At 42.3% G+C, this 25297-nt stretch overlaps 1 protein-coding gene across 1 annotated transcript; it reads right to left on the bottom strand.

Annotated features, from left to right (window-relative positions):
- Nucleotides 1–1505: 1505 nt before the first annotated feature.
- On the bottom strand, nucleotides 1506–10877 carry GMNC (geminin coiled-coil domain containing). Its single transcript, XM_015871508.2, has 5 exons — nucleotides 10810–10877; nucleotides 8062–8276; nucleotides 7897–7982; nucleotides 6500–6616; nucleotides 1506–5571 (listed from the first exon to the last, which is right to left on the bottom strand). Exons 1-5 carry the CDS (start codon nucleotides 10875–10877, stop codon nucleotides 4930–4932), a joined length of 1128 nt encoding a protein of 375 aa, XP_015726994.2. The 3' UTR covers nucleotides 1506–4929.
- Between the last annotated feature and the right edge of the window lie 14420 nt (nucleotides 10878–25297).

Below are 25297 nucleotides of genomic sequence, written 5' to 3'. Positions count from 1 at the left end.
AGAGTGGCTGTTACCCAACTTGCTTGCAACCTGGGCAGTTGTTTGTTGTACCTGTCAATTGTGACAGCTTTACCGAGATGCAGCTCCAAGCACGTAGCATTTCTATCTGGCTCCTAAACCCCAGACATTTCATCTCACAGGGCCCTTTAAGCACTGGCAGCTGGGCTGCCTCTCTTGTCTTGCCACATGTGGTATATGTACGTTGAGAGTGCAGCTGTAGAATCTGTCCCAGGAGACGCTCGGAGCAGGCAGTTTCAGGACCTTGGACAGGACCATCATCCGATGGCATGCTCCGTGCCCTTGAAAGCGTTGCATAGTGCTCACACTTTCACTTTCTATGGCTTTCTATCGGGGAATAACGTGGTGATGATGAGGGATGATGTTGGATGTGTAAGCTTGGCTTTCAGATGCTCGTTTATTAGAGTGTGTTCTTCTACTAATAAGTTTCTGAGGAGGTTATTGGGAGTTTCAACTAACCGTGATGGTATCACAGGTACAATCTGTAAGTGGGAATTCTGAATGAATTGAGGAAAAGCTCAGCCTTGGATACTCATGTCCTGGTGATTTTTATAGTCTGCTCTTTGCACTCCACTGTTATGTTGATTTCCTTGGGCTGCAGCGCACATAAATATGTAGCCTTGAAATAACTCAATGATGCACAAATAATGGACCAGAGGAATGATATTTTAGGTGAATTGTGGCTCATCCAAAAATTATTTATAGACTGCTTTCTGTATTACAGGATGTCATCTACCTTGCAACAAGATAGGATATTTATGAATTGACTGTGAGACTTATTGTCTTTTCTAGAGGACGAATGAGTTTAAAGCATAGGGTTTGTTTTATGTCTCTTCATAAGCACTGAAAAAATGTCACATTTCAATGGAAAATAGATCTTTCTAGTCCCAACTGGTATGTGGTTACTAATAAACCTGCCCACAGTCAGAGAGAAAAGTTAATAAGTAATGTAGTCTTACTTTTGGTGTCAACTACAGCTGACTAAATAGAGATTTATGTTCTTTACTCGTGCTTTTCTTTCATCTTCAGTCTCTTTACATCACACCTTAGTACTGCTTTATAATTCATCACTTCAGAATCAAAATCAAGAGTACACGGAGTACTATGATGAATCGGGTCACCCTTGATCACAGTGCTCTGCTGACTAGGAAAGAAAGTACAGATCTATTAAGTGGCAGTCTGATGCTGCAAAAGCAACAGAGGAAAAGCAGAGTACTTCCTTCTGCCTTAGTTGCTTTGTAGCATAGAATCTATTTGAGTCAAAAAAGTGATGGATCACTGAAATGCACTGTGTAAGCCTAGACTGATCCAGGCATATCTATAGCTGTTGTATCATTATCTCTACTGTATTGTGAACTCAAACTGCATTGTTTCTTTGTGTGTCTCTACAGAGTAGAGTAGGTGTTATGTTGTGCAGTGTGAGCAACAGGTCTTCTGTTTAATAAATGCTTAAGTGTGAAGGTGTGGGCAGATATGCATCAATTAGATGTTATTTAGAGTTTTATTAGGCATAACTTAATGACACAGGTAAAGTTGATATTTACAGATAATCACAGTCCTTTTCAATCGCAAAAATCCAAACACTGAGTGTTAAATTAAATTCTGTTACTATTAGCATGCTTTCTTAAAAACATGGGGTGTTTTAAATGGTGCAGCTGCACATTACATTCAGAAAATACAAAAAATAAAAATAAAAAAATACAAATATGTTAACACAAAATGGGTATTTACAGATGATGAAGTTCACCACTGTCCAAAGAACCTCCCAGTTAGGCTTCCTCATTCTAGACACCTACATGCCTGAGGCTGCTCCTGGGCAAGAAGGAACTTCTCACACAATTTGCAGCAGCAAGAATCATGTTTTCTTGTTAAACTCTTATGAACTGGTCCATGCTGTAGAAACTGAAGCACAAAAACAAACAGGCATACCAGAGCTGACATCAGAACCCACTCTGCTTATAGAGTAATAAAAAAGCAAAAGAATTTCTGTACTCACCTGGGGGCTGACTTGCTTATTGTGTGTTGGTGCTAGAGTAGCTTGTCTGCATCGTTCCTAACGATAAGTCAGGAAATGAGTTATTATGCTCAAAAATGATGCTGTTACAGGAAAAGAAAAAATAACCCTTTATTTGCTTGTGTGTCTTCTGTTTCCTTTCCAGAATATTCCTTCCACTATAGCAATCAGCAGTACTGTTCCCATGGAGCAGATGACAGACACCTCTTCTCACCCAGGTATCCAAACCAGAACTTTAAGTTTGTATGTACAAATGAGGAGCAGCACCATGGGACACTCTGCAAAACTCAGGAACTCACAGCAAATACATTCAGGTAAATAATTCATTGAACTATGTTCCTATATCTAGAGTTTATTTACTATGGGACAAGAGAACCAGCCATCTTTTTACAAAATGTTCTAAAGGTACAAGAATTGTTTGGTTCCACTGAAACCTTACTTGGGATTGCACCAAAGATCTGACAGCTTTGTGCTGGTTCTTTGCAGAAGTTTTCACATGAGGTGATTTGAAAAATGTGGAAAGGAAATGTCAAATGGAGAAATATTTTCTTTCTTTAGAGAAAACAAAACCTGATTAAATGTTTGCTGACAAAACAAATAATGTATTTGCTACTGCTGTTCACTGATAGCATTCAAACACATCAGCAATTGTATCCAGTAGCATTAAAATGTATATAACTTTCTCAAGTTAAGTTTTACAGCTGCTTTGGAAGACAAGGTATCTACAGCTATGTTGAGGGCAATTCTCTGGTCACACTGTCTATTTTCTACGTGCTGTTCATACCACGTCACCACACAAAACAGGTTTTCCCATTGCTTATTCAAGTTAAGGTCAGTCATTTTTTATACAGTCATATGCACCAATAAAAACTCCAGTGACAACCATTTTCTTCAGTGCTACCTTATAAAGTAAGGCAAGAGGAGATTAGTAGAAGAGAACTGCCTTGAGTAAGAAATTAGCTGTTTGTAGGACAGTTTTCTCCTGCTTCCATCTGAATACAGAAAAGTGCTATACAAACAGTGATCTTGTCTGACCAGATTTATCAGCAGACCATGTTTTAACTGACTACAATAGAAGCCTGGAATAAATTGATGAATTTATTCCATGTGTAGTGGTGGTATTTTTAATTCAGTGCAATAGTGGCTACAATCAATACTTTCAGTTTAGCTATTCTGGGAGTCTGTCCTATGACTTCAAAGTAACTACAGAGAAATACAATTATTTAAGTCTTTTGGGAAACCACTACATAGAGAATCCCAAGTTCTCTATAGAAAAGTATATGCCCACTGGAAGGAAATGCCCACATATGGTTATTTTTAACTTATATAAGTACTTCCTTATCCTACTGGGGCCATTCTGAAAGCCAGAATAATCAACTGCTCCCTTTATTTCCAATACTTACTTATCAAACTACTATATAGCAGAAAACAAAGGTAATATGAAACATTACCAGTGAACTTACTTCATGTCAGTTGACTTCATATAATTAGTAGTATTTAAAAACAAACAAAAAACAATAACAAAAGTCCTGTGCAGTGCTGGAGCACCTTCTTGCCAGAGGTTTTAAAGCATCCTTAAGGCAGTCATGGTCTTAGCTACAGGTCGCAACTGCCTGATAGAGACATGGAGAGGTAAGGGATGGTGCTGAAGGTTGTGGATTCCAAACACTAACCACTATGTGATACTGCCTCCCCAAACCAGGAGAAATGTAAACATTTCCCATAGGAAGCACAAAAGGTACAATGGAAAGAGAAAGCAGTCCTAACTCTGGGCTGAGGTTCACTTCAGGTAAATCTCTGTATGATCTCATATATCAGGACAAAAAGGTCAACGAGTTGTTCCCTAGAAACAAAACCTCTGGTTTCACAAGTGCAAAACAGGCCAAATGAAGCTGTACAATGCACTTCTGAAGCTAGGAGTGGCTTCCTTCTGTGGAAAGCATCCAGTATTAAGCTGGTGAATGGGGAAGAAATTTGGTGAAAAAGCTAGTGGGATGCTGCAGCTGAGGGGAATGCATCCTTTGCAAAAGAAAGAAGTGCTCTGAGGGTGCATTAACGACAGATGAGAAAATGTCTGCCACAAATATAATGGGTCAGGGCCTTGGCTGGTGGTGGTAATGTCACTACTTCAACTGTGTCTCTAAATCTAGTTCTTGTTCTGTAGCTTAAGCTGGTGAGAAACAGTGCTCTAACTTGTTAAACTCCTTTTATCTGGCAGATAAAAGACCTTTAAAACAATACAGAGAACATTTCTAATCACAGCAGAGGAAAATCTTCTGAATTTGATGAATCACTTGCAGTTATATACCCTCCGGGCAATAGAAGCAAGTCTTCTTTTTTTGATGTGCCCTCAAAAAATGACAGCACCATGTGTGACTGCGAGTAGGTCAACCTAGTATAACACATGAACAAAAATGCATGGGTTGCCTTAATCCAAGGCAATTTATGTAGCTAAGAGAGACCCAAATCACTCAGACACTGCTGATCCTCAGCCAGAGACTTAGGTCATCTTTGTCATCTGTGAACGTCAGAGAGATGCCAAAATGTATTCTCCAATCCCTTCTACTTTGAATGTGGGAGTGCTGAAAGTAGTTGAGTCTGGCAATCATCAGTTAACAAGGAATAGTTGATGACAGAAAAAACACAATGCAAGAAAAAGCATGCCTCTCAACACAGGCACAAGAGACTTATGTCCATCTGGCCTAGGGGAGATGCATGTCCCACTGTGATCTGGAACCACACCTGTGAAAATCTGTGAGGGAATAATGAGTGTGTATGTAACAGCAGCATTTAACAGAGTGCAGGATGACTTATTTCTGCTGGCTGAACTTGTTTTGAGCACAGTACGAAGTGTCTGTTTCCTACATCCCCTATGGCTGACCCTTGACACAGCTGCCTTATTCAGCCTGTTTGGGCACCCAGGTGAATCTCCATCCTCCATCATCTTCTCTGCGCACAAAAGCTTGTCCTTGTTGGAAGGTGTGTGTTCTCACATTGCGGTGAGGACTTAGAAATGTTGTGAAGGCCACGTCTGTTTTGTTAGGTGACAAATCATTAGTCAAATATGGCAACTCATAGGCTGGAAGGGAGGAAATGCTTTGCTCTGGTGAGGAGATGTGTGGTGCTGAAGGAAACTGAGAAAGGAAGGAAGAGTCCTCACTGCATGGATGGGTACTGTTAGCTGGAGGCATGTGGCTGCATCTGTATGCTGCTGCCGCTGCTTCACTGTGATCATAGTTGATGGCTTCACCAGAGCTAAGGCAGTATGTGTCTTTTCCAAGGTCTGAGGTCAAGGCACTGTAGTTAGCTGAAGATTCATCAATGGTGTTGACATCTTTTAATCCTAAAGTCTCCAAGACCCAGCTGTCCACAGCAGGGCTGGCTTGTTCTTCACAGGCAGTGAATTCATCAAAGAGGTTCCTTCTAGCTTTAGAAGCATGAGGAGTTTCATGAAGAGCAAAGCAGTAGTCCTCTTTTAATCTCCTTTTGGTGTTTTTGAGAATAGTAGAGGTTTTCTGGCCATGGCAGGATAGCACTTTCTATTAAAAATAAATTAAAAGATGGAGAGAAGTTAAAAGCTGATTTTTCTAATTAACAGTAAACAACATATTTCTGATCTTTTATGTTAGATAGATAAGACAGTTACTACTATCCCTATAAAAGATACTTTCTCCCATCCTTCCTCCTTAGTTGTATGGATACAACTAATTATTTTGTCCTTACAGCCTCTGCAACAACATAGTCTCTGTAAGAGAAGAATTTGACAGTGTCAATAAGGCCTGTACTTCGATTGCATTCTCACTCAGTAAGGCGTGAAATGAGAGCTCCTGCCTGGCTGTGCTGTGCTTCTCTGTTTTGGTGCTGCCAGCAGCACTTGGCAGGTGGGTGGGGTGTTGGGGGGGAACATGGCAGCCTGACAAAGAGGGAGGATGCTGAGGTAAGTCGTGCTGGGACAGGTGTGATCTTGACCAGGGAGCACATGGAACTGCAGCTGCCATGACTTCATGAGTTTTTTTCACAGTTAAATCTGGAATAGGTGTTGTTTGTTTATTTGTTTTTTTTTTTTTTAAGATCAGTGTTCTCATGCAAACAAAATGTACCATTGGAAGGTGACAGAAATGAATCGTAGAACATAAATCACCTAAAAAGTTAAAAAAAAGAAAAGAAAAGGCTTTTCAGAAGGGGTAACTGACAAAGCAGGCAAATTCAACAAATATTTTGATGCATTCCAATTTGAACTTTCCACTGAAGGAAAGAACAGATTTGGGACATAATACTGTTACTTCCCTCTACTTATAACCTAAACTTAACCAGGCTATGAGCTATACTGTCTGCACAGTTAAAACCTAATAGGATCTCACAAGGCTGGTTGTCTGCACTCCCAGACCTTCCATGTATTTTAATGGCATGTATCTATTCAACTTGTTTCTTTTGCACATGTCTATAGAACAGGTCTGAACACAATACCTTGGCTTTTTCTTCTAAACACTTAACCAGGGCAGAATTCAGGTATTGTCGGAGGTTATTATTTTCTTCATGTAACCTAGCAAGTTCCTCTTCCTTCTGAAGCAAAGTATCTTGAAGCTGTGGAATAGAGATACCAATGAATAGGTGTTGACTCTGTAACTTAATAGCAATTGCCCTATGGTACAAACTGCTTGGATTTGATGAACAAGGTGTTTGCTTTGTGAACTGAACCCATCCCCTTAAGCCTCTTGCCTCTGTTAATCTAAGTGGCATGACTGTTCAGTTTTCACTTTTGACTTCTTTTATTCTTTAGAAAGTGTTTGAAAAGATTACTCCAGGGAAGAAATGTATTTAAAAAAACAGTGCAGAATAACAGCAGAAAAGAATTACAGGTGAACAGTGAGAAACTGTCATGGTCAAAACAGCAGCTACCAGATCTCCTCCTGAGATGCAGTAAGCATCCCTTTACATCCCTTTCATTCCAGTTTATAGTTGGTTGGTGAGGGAAAGGAGATGGAGCTGAAGGCTAACAACTGATTGGGCTTGGATGCAGAAGATGCAATTGCCATTCTTTGAAGTAAAGCACTATTCAGGTATTCCTTCAATCCTGGACACCACCATGCCAAGTGAAGTATATATATAGAGCTGAGGTAAGTCCTGGTCCCAAGAATTGAACAGGTATGTTTTATTTGCAGAGCCCTAACAGTTTTATTTATGGGGAGATGGGTCTTTGCAGAGACTTCTGCCCCCTGATCACTCTGGAAACTGTTAGGAGGACTAGGGACCTCCAGCAGTGAATCCTGGATACCTGCTGACCATGGGGTGATAATCACTCATTTAAATGATCAGGGTAGAAACAAAGAAGGCACAGTAACGACAGTCTGATTACAGGGACCTTAAAGTTAGTATAAAAGTTTCAATCAGCTTCATTCTATCAAAATACCATCCCAAGTATCTCATCAGAATTATCTATCTGGGACTGTTCAGTATCGTTCTGTTGCTTGATGTGATTTGCAAAGAAAAGAGGGAAAATGACAAGGAAATGCTTAATGGCCAAAATGATTGATCCTTCACGTGAGTAGGTGATTCTGGGGAAGCCATGTCCCATGACAGTAGTCATCGTGGGTTCAGGAAGACGTAGATAATATATTTGTATTTAACAGCATGAGGTTCTGCAACGTCAGAGCCTGCGGGACTCACCAGCCGCATCCCTGGGCTTCTGTGCTACCAAGGTGCTGTACGAAGGGAGACATACAGGGTACCCCATTCTAGCTTCGTAGAATGACACGGCGGGGGGACGCTCACGTCAAGAAAAGACCCAAAAACGCCCGAAAGCAGAGAAAGCCCCATTTGCCGCTTCCCCATCGGTGCAGGGTTCCGGGGCGTGGAGCCGTTACCTGCTTGTTCCTATAGAGCTGGGAGGACAGCTGGTCTCCCTGCCACGCCTCCTCCTGGCCAACGAGTTCGGTGGCGAACAGCCGGCCTGGGAGACAGCACAGCGGGGTTAGTCCGCTCCGTCCGGCCGGTGCTGGACCCCTCGCCCGCCGCCAGCGCGCACTTACCCTGCGGCCGCGCCTCCTGCCGGCCCTGGCCGTGCTCGGACGGCTCCGCGGCGCAGACGGCGACCCACGTCTCCCTGGAAACCCCAGCGCGGACGGGCCAGGGGCGAACGCAGCCTTGGCCCCCGGGGAAGTCCGGCTCCGGGCACGGCCGGCTGCTGCTCTGCGGAAGCAAGAGGTCGTAGCCATGGGGCGGCCGGCGGCTGGGTCCCCCTCCTCTGTGCGTACCGGGGGGGAGGCGGTGTCAGCCCTGCCCCAGCGCTCCCTCCCCCCCGTGCCAGCTGTGGTTCGCTCAGGTGCCCGGCGAAGGGAGCCCCGTGTGCCGCTCCGGGAGTCGGTCGCCTGCTCGCCCCCCGGCTGCTGGCAGCGCTCCGCAGTCCCCCGCTACCGCCGCTGGGCACCGTGCGGTGCCGACCCCGCGGTAAAGGGGATCCGGGCAGAGGTGTGCCGAGAAGAGGGCTGTTTCCTGTGATCCCTTGGGAAATATTACGGTTCCGAGCAAGTTAAGGAGGAGGAGAGGAGCTAGGCTGCTCTTGGCCAGTCCTTTCCTCCTACCTCGAGGGCTCGATTCGGCTCTAAAGCTGTTCAGTGTTAGCAGTCACCTCCAGGCTGCTTGCTCTACTCTGCCCCTGCAGTTCTGCAGGAGTCCCAGACTGCACAGTTGCAGAGCCTGGGGTTGTTTCTTGAGTCACCCCCCTTCCCTCCTCCAAATAAGCACGATCTGAATCTCTGAGCAGAGCCTGGAGCCTCGAGAAGGGAAACTGCTCATCCGAGGGGAGGCACAGCAGCAGAGATTGCTCCTGCAGGTGGTGGAGAGGCGTCTTCCTTCTCCATCTCAGAGGGCACAAAACCTCCTGCAAGCCCCCAAGGCAAAGGGACCAGCTGCTCCTTTTCTGCCTCCAGGTCGAGAGAAATGCAAAGAGCACTTACCATGTTAGTGGCAGAATGAAATGCAGGTCTTGGGAGTACGTTTAAAGCCCCAGCGAGGTTTAAATGGCTCTGAAGGAGGGGGAGAGGGGGGAAACCGAGGAGGCGAGTTTAATCTAAAGGAGCTCCCAGTGACGCTTCAGAGCTCTCCTGAAACCCAGCAATCTGATTTGGTGCAAAGCTGTCAAACTTGTGACGTGAATAAACAGCAAACTTGCTGAAATCAAAGTCATTCTGGTCCCACAAATCAACACAAGGAAGGAGGGAAAAGAAAAGAAGGAGAGAAGGAAAAAAAAAGCCTCTGTACACTTCAGGACAGCACTGGGCTGGTGTGTCTGAGTTTCACTCCAGGAAAGGAGCAGGGATCCTGGGAAGCATCCCACATGTTCAGAGAAGGGCTGCTGGAGTTGCTGGTGCTTGTTGTTGTTTTAAGTTGATTTGATTTGTTTGATTTTGAAGCTTTGCTTGCAGCTGTAAAATCCAGCAGGAAGAAGCAAGTTTGACCAGCACGTCTGGCTGAGGGAGTGGGTTTTGCATGGCTTCCCAGGAGTGTGTAGAAGCAAATGTGATCCAAACAGCTCTGTGAAGAGCTCTGATGAGGAAGAAAGCACAGATTTCAGAACAACACAGTCTGTAATGACAAACACCTGAAACAGTCTCACTTTATAGGGAATCAGTTTGCTGTTAAACCCCAGGATTCCTGGAGGAAACCTCAGGATAAAAGTGCAATATAAACGGTGTAAGATTTACTGTCACGACTGCCATGTGGCAAAAGTCATATGCAGGTGTATGAAAAAGACTGTCTGCATACACAATCAGTTCTAACTCAAATCAGTTCCATGACAATCAAAATCCATGGATAGGCTTGAAATTTTCCCAGGGGAAACAACAACAACAACAAAGGCAAAACAAAATCTGAGGGTAGTCTGTGCAGGGGCTGGTGTGAATAAGGCTACCAGCAGAGCAGCTGGTCCATCGAGATCCTTCTCCTGTCATGACTAGAGCTACTGAAGGGAGGTAACCCAACCTGCTTGAGGACACAACCTCCAGCTAGTAAAGGGTGAGGCTGAACCAAAAGCAGGCCAGGGTAGCATATGAGATGGCCTTTCATTCCCCGCCCAGAGGATGCTTAGTGCTGTTACCATATTAACAAGGCTCAAGGACAATAAAAGCCAAGAGGGCCGCTTGTCAACCATTCTTTTCTTACTGGCATATTTTCCTAGGTTGCTGCCCAAGGTAAACTGGCAGCAATGCCAAATGAAATCACTGCCATCACCTCCCTTGATTATGTTTTCTTCCAACTGAGATATTTTATAAAGGGCTCATGCTCCAGAGCCACACCAAGCTCGGCCTCTGGTCACCTGGCTACAGCAGCTTTCTAAACTCCAGTTCTGCATTCGATACACTCAGTAACTACTACAATATCCCACACTCTTTGGGTGCCAGTGCATCTCCTGCTTGGCTGGAAGGACTCTAGCAAGGAACACAAGCTCTATAAAATGCTTTCAACGGGTATCATAGTTCAGCACTACCATTCTTAGTGTGTTTTAATCCCTTTGCCCCTTACTAGGATGCCTTGGAGGCCACCTAGAGCACTGTGGAAGCAAAGGCTTCCCCACCTCAGGCAAAGATGGCTATCCCTGGTCCTGGAGGTGGCAAGCAAAGCCAAGAGACCACAGCCCAGTGGGAGAGGGGCCAGGCCGGCCAGGCCCAGGGACGGCAAGCTCCATAGAACTGCTTCTTGAGGCACTACAGCCCCACGGGGCCTCCCTTAGCCCCAGCAGCCCCTTTGCATGCAGCAGCCTCTGCCTCCAGCTGCCCTACAGAGCTGCCATATTCTGCTGGGCCTGGCCATTGGGGGAGGCGAGTGGTCCTAGTGACATAATCACCATGCGCCAGCACAGCGGGGGGTGTTTGTTAGAGGCGTGCTTGGGACAGCACGTGGGCTTCTCTTGGCGTAGTAGGCTCCCTGCTCATCCTTTTCATCACAGGCTGCCCCAAAGCAGGCTAACAAATATAGTTTCCTTCCTGCTTTATGGGTATGGGGGCAGGTGCTGCTGGCCCACAGCTGCTGCTAAATGGCTGTTCTCCTGGCACGGTGCTGGTGGTTCTGTCTGTGCTTCCTCTTGGCAGAGCTTTATGCTCAGGCATGTTGTTTACTTCTGAGAAGTGCGGGGAGGAGGATGGACACTCTCTTTGATTGAAAATCAGGTATGAAGTAAAGCTGTAGTCACCCCATTGTTGCATCTGTGGAGCTGGCATCTTATTGGGTTTTACTATTGGCTTTTCTTTCTCTGCTCAGCTAATGCCTTTTGAGTTCTACACCATGGTTTCTGTGCTTGAGAATTAAGGATGGTATGTGGGTAAAAGACACCAAATCAGAGCCCAAGTTCCCATAGGTTTGGGAACATAACTTATGAGTGACTTCCTATCCGGGAAAGGCAATATGGTCTAAGAGGGAAAAAGCTCATTTTGCAAACTGGTGTGTGGATGTCACAAAGGATGATAGAAAAGCTTCAAGTCATGGCAGCAGTTACACATAAATATGTTGTGTAAAACAAGACCCAATAACAACCGCTTGCTAATTCTTTCACTGTTTGTCTGAGGCAGCTGCCAGCTTTCAGGGCTCTTTCTGCTTGTTGTAGTTAACCTTGCACTTCAGTTGCAAATGAAGTGTAAGGATGAAACATTTATGAAGGCTTCAGTGTTACTGTTGGATTCAATAGAGATATGCTTATTGGTGTTTTAGTATTTACTGTGTTCTTCAAATGTTACGATTTTGCTTGTTACAATGATGAAAGTAATCCTCCTGGGATCTTTCTTATGTAACTCCTTTTAATGTAGAAATGGCTACAAAATTACATTTGGGCCATTGTGAATTGGTTTCCAGAAGAGATGGTAAAGAGAAGAAAAAAATAATAATATTTGCACATAGTTGAAATCATCTTTTATACCAGACTCACCTCTGTGTGTGTTACATTTCATGCAAACACCTGCACAGGTGTGCAGACTCACTCCAAATCCCCTTCATTTACTTTGTCAAATTGCTGCTACAATGCTTCTCATCCTTCTTTGGAAAGATTCATCTATCAGCAGTAAAATAAGGGCTCACGTAATATGCCCTGGTATTGATCTGAGAGTCAGGTACTTGAGCTATCTGGTATTTACATGAATCTTTCCTGTTTTGAACTTAAAGGTGTGATTAATTAAGCCTGGTGAGAATAATTTGCAAGAATGCTTTACGATGGAAATGTATTCAAGATAAAGGTCCTGATCATTTCCTGATCAGTCTGCCTCCAGGGGCACAAGCCTAAAAGGCACTTCCCAAATCTAATCCCTCACTGTTTACTTTCATAAACTTTCTCGTCCCACTCTTAAAACTAATTATGTTTGTTTCCTCATGTTGTTCCCACTGTGAAGCTACACCATATTTGCTGAGCTCTGCTAGCTAGGTGCTTTCTAGTTTCCAGTCTGAATGTAATCATAGCAGATATAATCCCTTTTGTCCTTGTGCCAGTGTCTTGCTTTAGTTTAGACAGTCCTTCTCTCTCTGTAGTGTTTGTCCTTAATGTTTTTACAAAGTGCTGTCCTGTACTATCTTGTCCTATGTTTTTTAGGTCAAATAAGGCAGGCTCTTTTATGGTTTTCCCATTGCATATACACCACGGGGACCCATCTTAAAGGGTGCTCCAGCTGATTTTAACCTGTAGATGAGTAACCAAAATTAATCTTTCTGCTGCTTAATTTTAGAAAATAAAAAAAAAAAAAAAAAAAAGAAAAAAAAAAAAAGAAAAAAAAAGAAGCGCATTGATAAAACTTTTTATTTCTTGCTGATACATTTTAGGCTGAACTTTGTTTTTTGTCACTGTCTCACAAGAGTGACTTGTTTGGAAATTACTGTCTGCTGGCAGTGTATCCACCTGTGGCCTTCATCTGTTGCAAATGCAGTTTGCCAGACTGAACCCTCAGTGCTATTGGACTCAGCTCTTCTATACTGATACTATCTAGTACTGTGGCTTTTTACATGTACTTGGAAGCAATCAAATTCAAAAGGTGACTTCGAAGCTCTAAAAACTGTAACAGTTTGCCTGTAGTTAAACCTGTATTTTCTTACAGTGAGAGTAATGAGTTGAAGGATAAAATCTGTGCTATCCAGATGTTATTCTTGTGGTGGCTTCAGAACTATCTTGTTGTTGGAAATAGAGGCACACAGTACATTTAGGTATTTATGATTGGGTTTCCTTGTTCTATGATGCGTTCTGGATGAGATTTATTCCTGTAAGATTTCTAGAAGTTATTTTGTCATTACTAGTGTTTAGTTTGCTATGTTCTGAAAAGGACTGTTTTTTTACTCTTCTAATGAAATAGGATCTGTTTTAGGAGCAGCATGGGAAAAGGGTAACATTATGATGATATGGAATCTTAATTTGAGTAATGAATATGGATTGTATTTAAATAAAGAAAAGCCAAATGAATATCTGTCACTTTCATTTCATCTCTAATGGTTGTGATGGTACTTGTGGTCTTTTAGAAAATACAGTGTTTAAGGTGCTGAGAAGCTTCTATGCCTCCAAATTTGCACTTGTGTTCTCTATTATCCTCTGAACGGCAGCAGTGCAAGGAACTCATTATCGCTTGATGCAGACATTAGGATTTTCTTTATTGGACACACTACATTTAGAACTGGAAAATCACATTACTGCTGCTTATAAAAAAAGAATTCCATCGATTTGTAGCCATACTTCAGCTTTACCCCCAGAACATAAAACGTTTATACAAGGTAACATGCTTCTTATGCATAAGAATATCTTTACAGATGAAGTAAGTAATAAACGTGTTTGAATGATAGAGTGATATTTGTGAGCCCTGTGTTTTCTGTACAAGTGCTCCTCTGTCTTCTGCTAACAGCTCACCTTGGTTCTCTCCTATAGATATAACTGTTGTTTTAAAAGGGATAGATGTTCTGTTACCTAAACTATGGGTAACAACTTATGATGACCCAGAACTGGCAAGGACTTAAGAGTTATCTTGTTCCATTTCCTGCTTTCATTACACAGTCAGCTCATAAAAAAAACCTTCACACGTTTTCTCTTGTGACACTGGTACTATTTCTTACATCTTAGCAGTTCAAAATATTACTATGATTTCCTATCTAAATTTATTCATAGAGATTTGTTTCCTCTGCCATTTTTGCATTATGTCTTTTGTGGTTCTTTGTCATCCTGTGTGTTTGCCATCTCGATGTGCTTTTAAACAGTGTAATCTATGTTGATTTTGTCTGATTCCGTGTAACTGTGTTTCTGTTTTTCTGATCATCTGAGAAGCAACACACCTCTTGCAGATACATCTCATCTTTCCTCAGTGCGAGTGACCATATTTTTTCACAGCCCTTTAGATTTCAGTCCTTCATATCTCCAGATACAGGAGTGAAGAATTATCCCTTGAATGAACAAATGAAATGGAAAAAAGTTCTATTCTTAGGCAGCATGAGATGTGTTTGTATAATTCACTGCTATACATTGTTGTTGAATGTCAGAACATCGTGATAATAAAAAGAAACACTTATCATTCTGGGATTTTCTTGTAGGTATTCTGTCACATGAAGACGCTGCAGTGTTGTAGTTTTCTGTGGGCATACTGATTCAAGTCATTCTCTGCATCTTTGTGTTTCAGTTCCTCTGTGGTCAATCAGGAATAGTGCGTCTGCTTATTAGTTATATTAGTGTAATCAAAAACGTACTCATATAGCCCCTGGCCAACTGAATCCCTTTCTTCTTGGCTATTACCAAGGGCTCCCTAAATCAAAGTTAATTTTGAACAGTAAACTTTTTTCATGATGTTTTGGGACTAACTGGGAGTTTTAGCACCAGCCTTGATGTGGTTTTCAAACTGAAGCCTCCTGGGATGACATCAGCAGCATACTACTACTACTACTATATTTATTTTCCTTTAACCAGAGATTACCATTGAATTGATTTGCCATGCTCCAGCTAAGTAAGTAACATTTTCATCACCGAGTGGTGAGTCTGCAATGTAAACAAGTGCGCTGAGGTAGCCCCATAGTTAAATGACAGATCACAACAGAAGTTTCTCACGACTGCATTATGAGGGTTGACCATCACCATTTTGGTGAAACTGCTGAGTGTTATGAGTGAAACATCGGTGTGCTGAAAGCCATGTTTTTCTCCATGGTGTTTTGTGTTCAAGTCAAACTATTTTTTGCAGGGATATCTGCCAGAAGAGCTTAGCTCATGGGTTTCATGCAATGGGCTGAATTTTCATGGGACTAGATTCAGAGTTGAATGAAGTTGTGTGTAATCAGCTGCTGGTGTGTGCATCTGCCTGCTTCATAACCTGGTCTGCGAGTTCTCTACTGTGCACTGTGCTTCCAGTATCGATGTACCGGGCTTCACCTATTTAGTACTGCTTTCCCTCTCGGCTGGTGCTCGGGAGTTGGCAGGCTGGCTCCCCTCCATCTCTCTTTGGGTGTAGTGTTGGGCACTTTCCATTCTTGGCTGACGACTGGGAGGCTTGGCAGAGGTCTCTGATCTGAGTAAATATATGTGAGGGCATCTCTTCATTGCAGAGCTGTGTAGCATTGCCTTTCCTAATCAATAATGGATGAAAGATCTTAGGATGTGTGGAAATGTGTTGGGGGTCAGAAGGTGAAGGATGTTGTTGTCACAAGCTGAGAAAGATGTCAGGGTTTTTGTGCATGCTATTCAAAGGCTGAGTTAAAACACTAAGTCACTAGGGAGACGTTCTAGTAAAGCAGCTCTGTCCGTATACATAAACCCTCCAGCTCCTAGTCCATGCAGGTAGTGTTCGATGAACTAGTGATGAAAAGGAATTAGCTGGCTGGTAATTCATCTAAAAGATTGGCAGAGGATTTTATAGGCTTACACCAGAGCTGGCTGGAGACAATAATCTCTTTTCTCAAAGAATGCTGAGGTCCTGACGCCCAGCTCGTTGGAATGAAACCTGAATGCTTTTTAATTCTCTGTAAAAGATTTTTTTTCTTTCTTTTTTTCCTCACTGCTTTTTGTTTTTAAGAAGGAACAAAATGTTTCATTGTGATTTTGTCAATGATTTTGATAGAATGGATTAAAAGAGTAAATGTCTTCCAAATACCAGAGCTTTTTAAAAGAAGAATTCCATTCCAAACACATCAGAGCTGTTTTCTCTTCTGAATTTTTGCTGAAATTTCATTTTAAGGAAAGGTTTACACACTTTGGTGGCAGTGTGGGCTCCCTGGAAGCAATGATGTGCAGTAGAATTTCTGCTAACAGGATTTTTCATACAGTTATACTTATTGCTGTCCTGGAGTTGAAAGGGGCATGGGGGAGGCTTGTGTCCACTTGGCAGCCTTTTACAATGCCAAAGCAATGTAAAAAGACCTCAGAGTGCATAAGAAACAAGAGAAATCTTTGGTTTTTAACTGCCCCTGGATGAGTGAGCAGGATTGATCGATGCCTTACTGCAATTTTACACTTGTACAATCCTGTTGCAAACTGTAATAGTACAGAAGAGTAAGAAACAAGGTTAGTAAAGTGCTACAGAGTAGGCTTTGGAGAAGGGACATCTGGCTCGAAGTTCTCATGCCACAGTCTCTTGGTGGGACTAGAAGGAATGGAAGCTTACATGGCAGCTATTCAGAGTTATCTGGAGGTTCTAGGGGACTTTTTGTTTTGTTTTGTTTTTCCATTTCCTCCTGGTCAGTCAGAAATGAGACCCAGTGCCAGCCATGGAACATCAAGGACTGGTCTGCCGTTCACAGTTAACACTGAAGCTCAGCAGTTTCCAGATGTGCACACTGGGATCCTTGTTTGTCAGATCAGCATTAACCAACTTTCTCTCTTATGGTTGGAAAGGAGTGGTGTTATATGAAAAACAGCGAGTTCATCTGATACTTTTCAGAGTCAGCATGTCGCCCTCCAAGTCTCTTGCTTCTTCCATCTGCAAAGGGCTGTAGTGTCTGAAGAGGCTGTGGCTTGCAGTAAGGGCAACTTGTTGCTAAAAATGTTTTGGTCGTCATGCACTTCTGCATAGTGGTGTTTAATAGAACTGTGCAGTATGTGGACACTAGAGGGCTTGCTAGAATCCCTTCTCTGGCTCTGCACGTGCAGGTCGAGCTTGTTCAGTTGGGTACATGAGGGAATCTTTGCTCAAGTTCTTGCAAGTGGATTTTAGTCTTGAGGGGGAAACTGAGGACTACAAAATCATAAGGTTCTGCTCACCCACCACCTCAGATGGGACTGTGTAAGAGAGCTCTGTTAGTCCCAGATACTTAAGCAAGGAGAAATGTGACTTTATTCTTGGGACAGCCTTGGAGCATTGTGTACTTATCTTTCATTTATTCACTGAACACAATTTTCCACGAGATTATTTTCATTAGTAAGTCTGACTCTGGATGTGTGTGTATATATCTTGTGAACAGTCACATTGTTTTACCAGCGTTTACCAAATACTAATTGGTTGATTTTGTCTAATGACATGAATGGAGCAATGTTGCTGCTGGCCCATTTTTTAAACAAAAAGAAAAAAAAAGCTTTTTTTGATAGTAAAATGAGTATTGTCCATGTAAAGAGACAAATAGCATAAGTCACGCTACCTGAGTCTTGAGACAAGCCACAAAGTTTTGTTGTTGCTTTTTTTCTCTCTTTGTCTATTATTATTGGATTTCCTCAGGTTCAGGTATTATAAATGCGGTGCTTTTGTTTATTTGCTTGTTTGTTTCTGCAGCTATAAGGCCTTTAAAGTGGACATTCTGAAGTGATTGTGTAAATACTATTATTTCATATAGTGAAACATCTCTAGTGTGGAAAACAGCAACAAGAAAGCATGGATGTAGTATAGGGATGTGAATTCAGATTCTGCAGACTTGATTTCCAAGGTTATGTTCTGAAGTGTGTATTTCATACAGATACTTAAAGTGAAGCAAAAAGACCAGGAAACCTCTTTATCTACCTGTGTTTTTAGGTGATCTTGATTTTTAACTATTGCACATTCTTAAAATACAACATTTTTTGGAACAACGCAGTTCTGTTTGTCTTTAATTCAGGTGTGTCAGTGATGGAGGAGATTTGACACGTGCCCGTGGCTTTGTGTCCAGAAGCACTCATGGATTTATCAGCATAGAAGAGATGAACCCAGGTAACCAGCCAGGTGGCTTCTTGAGATGATAAACTGGAGGAAGATCAGAAGGTAGCAACACCACAACCACTTCTCACCTGGTAAGTGCATTTCAGAAGATCACTTGGTCCTGCTGCAATCTTTGAAAGTGAGGTTTTAGTAGCAGGGCTGTGGGGCTGGGGTTCCTCTGCCTTTCAGCATCAAGTGCATCTCTTACCAAATACAAGTTGCTAATGGGAGCAATGCAAACAGAAACTTGGTTTCAGTTACACGTTTGATATAGGAAGATGATTGCAGTAGTGATCTCCTGAGGTTCAGACTAGAGCACTGAGTTGCTGTGTAGGCTGCTGGAAATTCGGTTGTTTGTAAGATATACCCTAGTAATGTGACTCTGTGCTCAAGTACCAAGTTGAACACAGTGTTATGCATAGCAAACTCACCTCCTGGTAATGTTTTCATTCAATCTGTCTCACCCTGGTGCTGTTGGCTCTAGTTCCGCTTTACCTACCATCTGAGCTGCTGCTTAACATTGTGTTTAACTGGCTTAGAAACAATGATATCACTGAGTTCCCCCACTTCAGTTTTTAACAATAAACCTTCAATCACAGCATTGGGCAGTAAAACAGAATGGCTTTGAAATTCAGTGTGCTACCAACAGGCAGCTTTCCAGCAATGGGTTAAGCAGGGCCATCTCTGTAGACTGTCCCTCAACAGTCTTTTGTTGAGTTGACCTGCTAGGATTTTTACCTCTCTTCCTACCCTTTCCTCTTTCTTTCTTTCTTTCTCTATTCTTTTTCTCAAGTCTCTTGATTTCATGCTGGCTTTTAAATTGAGGATAAAGTTAATTCACTGCACAATGCCACAGCTGGAATGAAATATGGCCGGTGGCCCATGTGGCAGGGAGGGGTGCGTGCTGGCTGGGGGTGGTTCATTGGATCTCCTAAGGCCACTACGGGCTGTCGCTGATTTATTGATAGTGCTTCTAAGCAACAAAGCAAGAAGTTAACTAATTATGAGCATATGGTTCAGCTCATGCTTGACTCAGCAGACACCTTGTTAGCCTGGGGCTAGCTAGGTGCTCAGAAGCAGAAGAGGAAAGTTTTGGGTAGAAGTTGTGGTCCAAAGTCCCACAGGCAAGCCAGAGGGAGACTTGATTGATCCTAATCTGGCCTTTTTGTTAGGAGGCAGCATGCTGCTGTCAGGAACAGCTTGGTAATAACAGATTTGTGGCCTCTACGTCCTTGTGGTTATAGTCAGCACGCGACACTCGGTCGGCTCCTTGCATGCTCTGTGCTTAATTGGTCTCAATGGTGGGGGCTGAAATGAGATGGTAGTTCAAGGTGCAACACATGCTATACCTGAAATTGCAGCCTGTGAGCTGCTGCACAGATGTCAGCTTTTTACTCATGGACTTACCACTAGGGAACCAGAGCGTTCCTACAAAAAGTGATAAGGGATGTCTGAGAGAATCTTGCAGATTTTCAGTGCTCTGTATGAAATTAATTAGAGGGAAATTTAGAGAGAGTGACTGGTAGAGGAAGAAGGAGGGAGGCACACAGAACTTAGTAGGAAGTTTATCAAGGTGAATTTCAGTGTCTTCATTGAGTGGTCATATGCATAACTTGTACACAGGAGAGTATTTAGTGGGAACTGTTGTCAGCAAAGGAGGGAAGAGGGTGTTTCTTCCTGTCCATCTGTTGGTCTTTTACAGATGAATTGTGCTGTGCCACAGGATTCAGATCAATACAGTTAGAATCTTTTTTCCCCATGAGTGTGCATGGTCTCTAGGAAGTGCAGGCTTATTGCTGTCTGGATCATACTGAGGTTAGAACAGTTTAAGAATGAATATAGTTTTCCTGACTGGAAATGCTGAGGGTAGGAAGATAGCAATTTTGCTGTTTGGCAGCAGAAAGAACTCCCGGGATGAATGATTTCACGCAGCCAACAAACAGCTTATCTGTGACTAGACAGGACTGAAGCAGGCAGGCGGTCTGTGTATTGGAGTAAATAAGCAAGGTCAGGTGGCCTAGTCACCTCTGCTAGACACTGGTGAGACTGCATCTGAAGTACTGCATCTAGTTCTGTTCTTCACAGGACCAGAGAAGATTCTTGCTTAGAACAAATGGAGTGCAGCCCAGGGTCTGGGACAGCGACATGGCATTATTAAGGCAGAAACAGTTCTGAGTCTAAATAAGTCCCTGTTCCTCATCAATTTCTTATCACTGACTTCAAGAGGATGCTGCCAATAAGTTGAGGAACAGACTTTGAGAAGCCCCTGGCTAAACTTGTGTGGCTGCTGAAGGTAGTTAGAGCTCACCTGGCTGGCAGCGCTGCTGCAGGCTGGAAGCTCTAATGTGGCTTGTACTACAGACTTGGGATGCTGTGATGTTAATCTCTTCTTAAGTCACCTAGAGGAACTGGAGGAATAAATTCTCAAGCTATTAAAGCTGTTTTTACTGTGGATTTCTGACCAAAGCATTGCTTTGTATTTGCTTATAGGGAGTATCTCTGACAGAAAGCTTTGTCTGCTATTGTAACCAAACAGCAACAATTACTACTTATGAAGATTATTATATCAACATGTCTGTTGTGATGTATATTAGACAAAGAACTGAGACTAAATGTTCAGCCTTAAATTCTCAATAGTTCTCATTTGTATTGCTCCAAAGTGTGTGGGAGAGATCCACATGAAATAGCACTTTAAGCCTGGCATAACACTTCATTAGTGTGTATGCATGTTGCAAAGCAGCTTTGGAGGAAATCAAAACTGGGACTTGATGCTTGCCTGTTTCTCTCAGAATCCATTTCCCTTTGATTCTTTACCCAGAGAAGTAGAGGGGGATAGTAGAGACCTTTTCAAGGTGGTTTCAACATTGCTCACTGTGGAAAAACAGCCACTGCTTTGATTTGTTACAAGTACAGGTTATTTCAAGAGATCAGGCAATGGTCATGAATATTTAAAGGAATTGAGCTCAGGTTTGAAAGTGTTTGGATCAGTAAGAGATTTTGTACCTAATTCAGAAAGGGAGCTGGGGATAAAGATTAGGATTTAAATAATGATCCAAAAATCCTGTATGATACTTAGAAACGTTTGAATATAAAGTCCAATTTCAGACTTGCTGCCAGGGAGATATCCTTGCTGCCATTTTAAGAGAAGCTCTTCTGACTTCATTTTGAAGTTACTGTGACAGACAGATTGCATCTGAGTAGGAACTCTCTACAGTTTAGCTGGCATCAGACAGAAATTGGGAATCAGCCATCGTAGTTTTATAGACACTTTATAGTCTCTGAAGTTGGCTGAAGAGGAAAATGTAAGCAGAACTAGTGCCAGCAACAGATGAAAGGCAGAAAAACTATGTTGTCAGTCCTTACAAAGAGAAAGCCTGCGTTAGACGCAAGTACTAAAGAGTTCCTGTTCAGTCAGAGTCAGATTCAAAGCTTCTGTACTATGTGAGTTAATGAAATGTTCTGTCTCCTTGTCCAGATGTTGAGTAAATGTTGCTACAGCTGTAGCTTCTTACCCATTTCTATTTCTTAGAGAGCTTTACATCACTACAGACAGAATTTTCAGGTGCACTCTCTAACAGAATCCACTGTTTCCTTGTCTCCTGTTTTTCTTTGGCTGTCCAGCTGAAACCCTAATCTAAGCAGCTGCCGTGTCACAACACTCTGGTTTTGATACCAATTGCTGCTCCCTTTCCCACTTAACACAGATGTAGTCATTAGGATGACTTGCATCCTGCTGCAAGCAATATGTCCGATCTTTAACGTACAAAGGTATTGTTTAAAGGGCTCTAAAGGTTTTGAACAAACTGGCCTGGCAGGGGGACTTTCAGCTTCCCCTCCCTTATGGGCGCAACAGCCTGTGTTTGTAAACAGAGCCTTATAGGACTAGTGGGAGCCACTAGAGGACTGTCAGCTGGTTAATTGGATGTCAGCTCCCTGCTGGGAATAAAAGCTAATGAGTCATCCTGCATAAAGAAAACGGCCCAGAGTGAAAGGCAAAGAATTGCACAGCAATAATCACATACACAGAGAAACCCGCAGCTCGCTTGTTGGGATAAAGGCAGGGCAGCATTTGGGGACAGAGGGCTTCCCTGTTTGGTTTTAGTTAAATAGAGATTAAGCAGGTTATGAATCTATAAAGATGAGATATCGTTGGTGTGTATTATGTGTGAGCATGGATGCATGAGCAATTGCTCTGTATGCAATATGAACATTTTTAGGCCTCATATTTTTGTTGCCTTTGTGTTTTCTTTCATCTTTACGAAGTTCAGAAATCAAAATGGCTGTCTAATGAGGAGTTTACTGCAGGAAGTAACAAAAAGGAATCATGAAAGGAAACCAGCAATCATTATTTTAAGCTGGAAAGTTACTTTTTCTTCTTGTGAAAAGTGAAATCAAACAGATAGTCAAAAAAGCCGGATGAAAAGTGTGTTCTAAAAGGATGAGGTTTTTGTTGAGAACATAACATTTTGCAAAAAGAATAATTGGAGTTTAGCATTTTGTGCATATACATACATACATACATACATACATATATATATATATATATATACACATATATATATCAGTATAGTTACATTAAAAAAATAAGCCTTTTTATGTACATTCTTTTCAGAGGATGAATGAGAGAAACTGGATTTTGGCTGTAAGTTTTATAATAAGGGCATATGTTGCCATTTTGTTTTATCTTTTTGCCAAAGAAAGGGCTAATAACAGGGAAATAGGCAGACATACAAAGAAGAAAATACAAAGCTCAAAAGAATCTTCAAAAAGATAGCTGTAAGAGATCCTGAGAGGCCATTAGACCTGTCTAGATGCCCTAAAATAGTTGATTTCTATTTAAGCTCTGCCTGACAGGTATTTACGTAGCCAGTCCTTAAAATGCAGGAGAATGGAAGTTCCTTAGCCAACCAATTTCAGTACCTCACTATACCTCTGCAGCAATTCTTCCTGATGCTTAACTTCAACCATCCTTGTAGCAATTGAAATCCATTGCTTCATGTCCTGTACTGCTTGGAAATACAATCAATCCTCTTTCCTCTTTCAGCACCCTTTTCCATACTGAATTCTTTCCTTAAATCTTCCTGTCTTATTCATGGCAGGCAATATGTTATTTTTTCCTCTTTCCTGGTATCCTGTCCATTGATCTTTCTGGTGTCTCCACAAGACTCTGTGTAGTTATCATTTATTAATATTATCATATTATTAAGGGGGGAAAAAGAAGAGGAAAAGAAAAGCTAAAACGACATGCTGCAAAGACAACTTGTTAGTTGGGAGAACTTCGTAGGCAGGAGCTACCTGCTAGCTGGGGATGTGAAGATGGTGGTGGATGCAGCCAGTCCACAGATGTCATCCTAAGGCTTCAACAGTTCTTGGTCCTGTGTGGCCCACCCTCATCTTGTCCTTTATAACACACAAGTAATATGCACTCTGATCCTGTTATAATTCATAGCAATAGCACCAGGAAGATCTATATGTCTCAGTGCTTTTGAGTCATTCAAAAATGGCAATTTGTATGGGCTGAGAGCCAACTGAATAAATGAGATGTTGGCTTAACTCCAGATTTATGCAACATGCTGGATTTTATCAGTGCTTCTGTGAGTTGGCTTGGAAAGCAAATATGCAAATTGTTATTTGCATTTGATCTACAGATACAGCTGAATATGTCCACAACTGTTCTGAAGCGATCGAGGAAATATTTTCTTCCCTCTTGTCTCTTGAACTGCTGAAATATTAGTGACCTGGGACTGTGGGACTTCTTGATTAGGGAAACACACTATTTTGAAGTCTTCAGCAGCTGTAGTAATCATACGAGCTCCTTTCTTCCTTGGGCTTCTAACCATGCCTTATAACGGGGTAGCTGTTCCGGAAATAAAGATTTCTGATGAACTGATGCTTATAAGAAAGACAACTTGCAGGGTGCTGTGTAAGGATGGTGTAGTTCCAGCTATCCTAAGGAGGAAGAAGTATTGTGTCACCTTCTTTCAAAGCAGTAGTGAGTTATATTAGCTGGATAGCATGGTGTATTTACCTGGCTACTGCTAGTGCTAGATCAGTTCTGTGGAAAACAGTCAAAAGCCTGTCAATCCTATAGCAAATTAAAACAGAATCAGAGAATTAATGCTCTTTATAAATGCAGGTTAAGCCCACCATAAGCATGCTGTAATTATAGTCAGCTGCCAGGCTAGTGCAATCCAGTAGCACTGAGCTTAGGAACTGAGTATACAATTAATAGGAGCTTATATTAAAGGCATTAGTAAAGTTACAAAAGCTTTGTAACAACAGTGTGACCCACGGTTGGACACAAACAATGTGTTTTTGTGTGCTATAATTAGCACACACAAAAACTTCCTATTACCTTGACAGTTTTTCATTTGTTCTTTAAAGAACTGAGCAATGTAAAGCACTGTTGGCCCATGATAGATGGGAGCTGAGCTCTCGGTGTGGAAATGTCAGGTGTTGTCACTGTTTGGACAACTTGGGCAGTACCAGCTGGTCAGCAGACATACCTGACAAAATCACTTACCTACAAGGTCAAACTCTGCCTACACGCTGCTTGCATGCACCCAAGTAATACCAGGACTGGCACACAAGGAGTCATTGCCAGCCTTCCAAAGAGTCTCTCCTTTTTCTCCATCTTACTTTTGAGACAAATAGATCTCAGCGCAGAAAAATTTTTTGCTCTGTTGGAGGACCTGAGAGTTAAAGGAGAGAAGTGAATGCGGAGGAGGAGGAAGGAATTTTCTCATACGTAAGCCTAAGGGTTTGAAGAAGTCATGCATTGAATTTAACCCCAACATGGCGGTATTTGTGATCTGTGAGAGCTGGTATCGAGATCAATTTTCAGACCTGGGACAAGTTGGAGGAGGACTGAACAAATTGCACAAATAAAAGGTAGCAAGCTGTGAAGGTTATGCAAAGGAACAAGATCTGTGTAGAACCTCTGAACCCAAAGAAGTGGAGAAAAACAGCTAGTGGAGTACTGATAAAAACCCTTTGGAGGCAAAGAGTGTTCAACAGAAGTTTATTCGCCAGATGCAGTCCCAGATGTAGCTTAAAATGCAGATGGTACTTAACACGTAGCCTTCTGGGGACTCAGCTGTGGGACTAAGGAGGAGGTGAAAGAAAAAAGGTTATGTTCACCTGCAGCCCAGACAGTGTGTGCTTGTGCCAA

This window comes from Coturnix japonica, chromosome 9, assembly GCF_001577835.2.
Source record: "Coturnix japonica isolate 7356 chromosome 9, Coturnix japonica 2.1, whole genome shotgun sequence".
In the NCBI taxonomy this organism is placed as follows: domain Eukaryota; kingdom Metazoa; phylum Chordata; class Aves; order Galliformes; family Phasianidae; genus Coturnix; species Coturnix japonica.
This window is presented reverse-complemented; position numbering and strand designations above follow the sequence as displayed.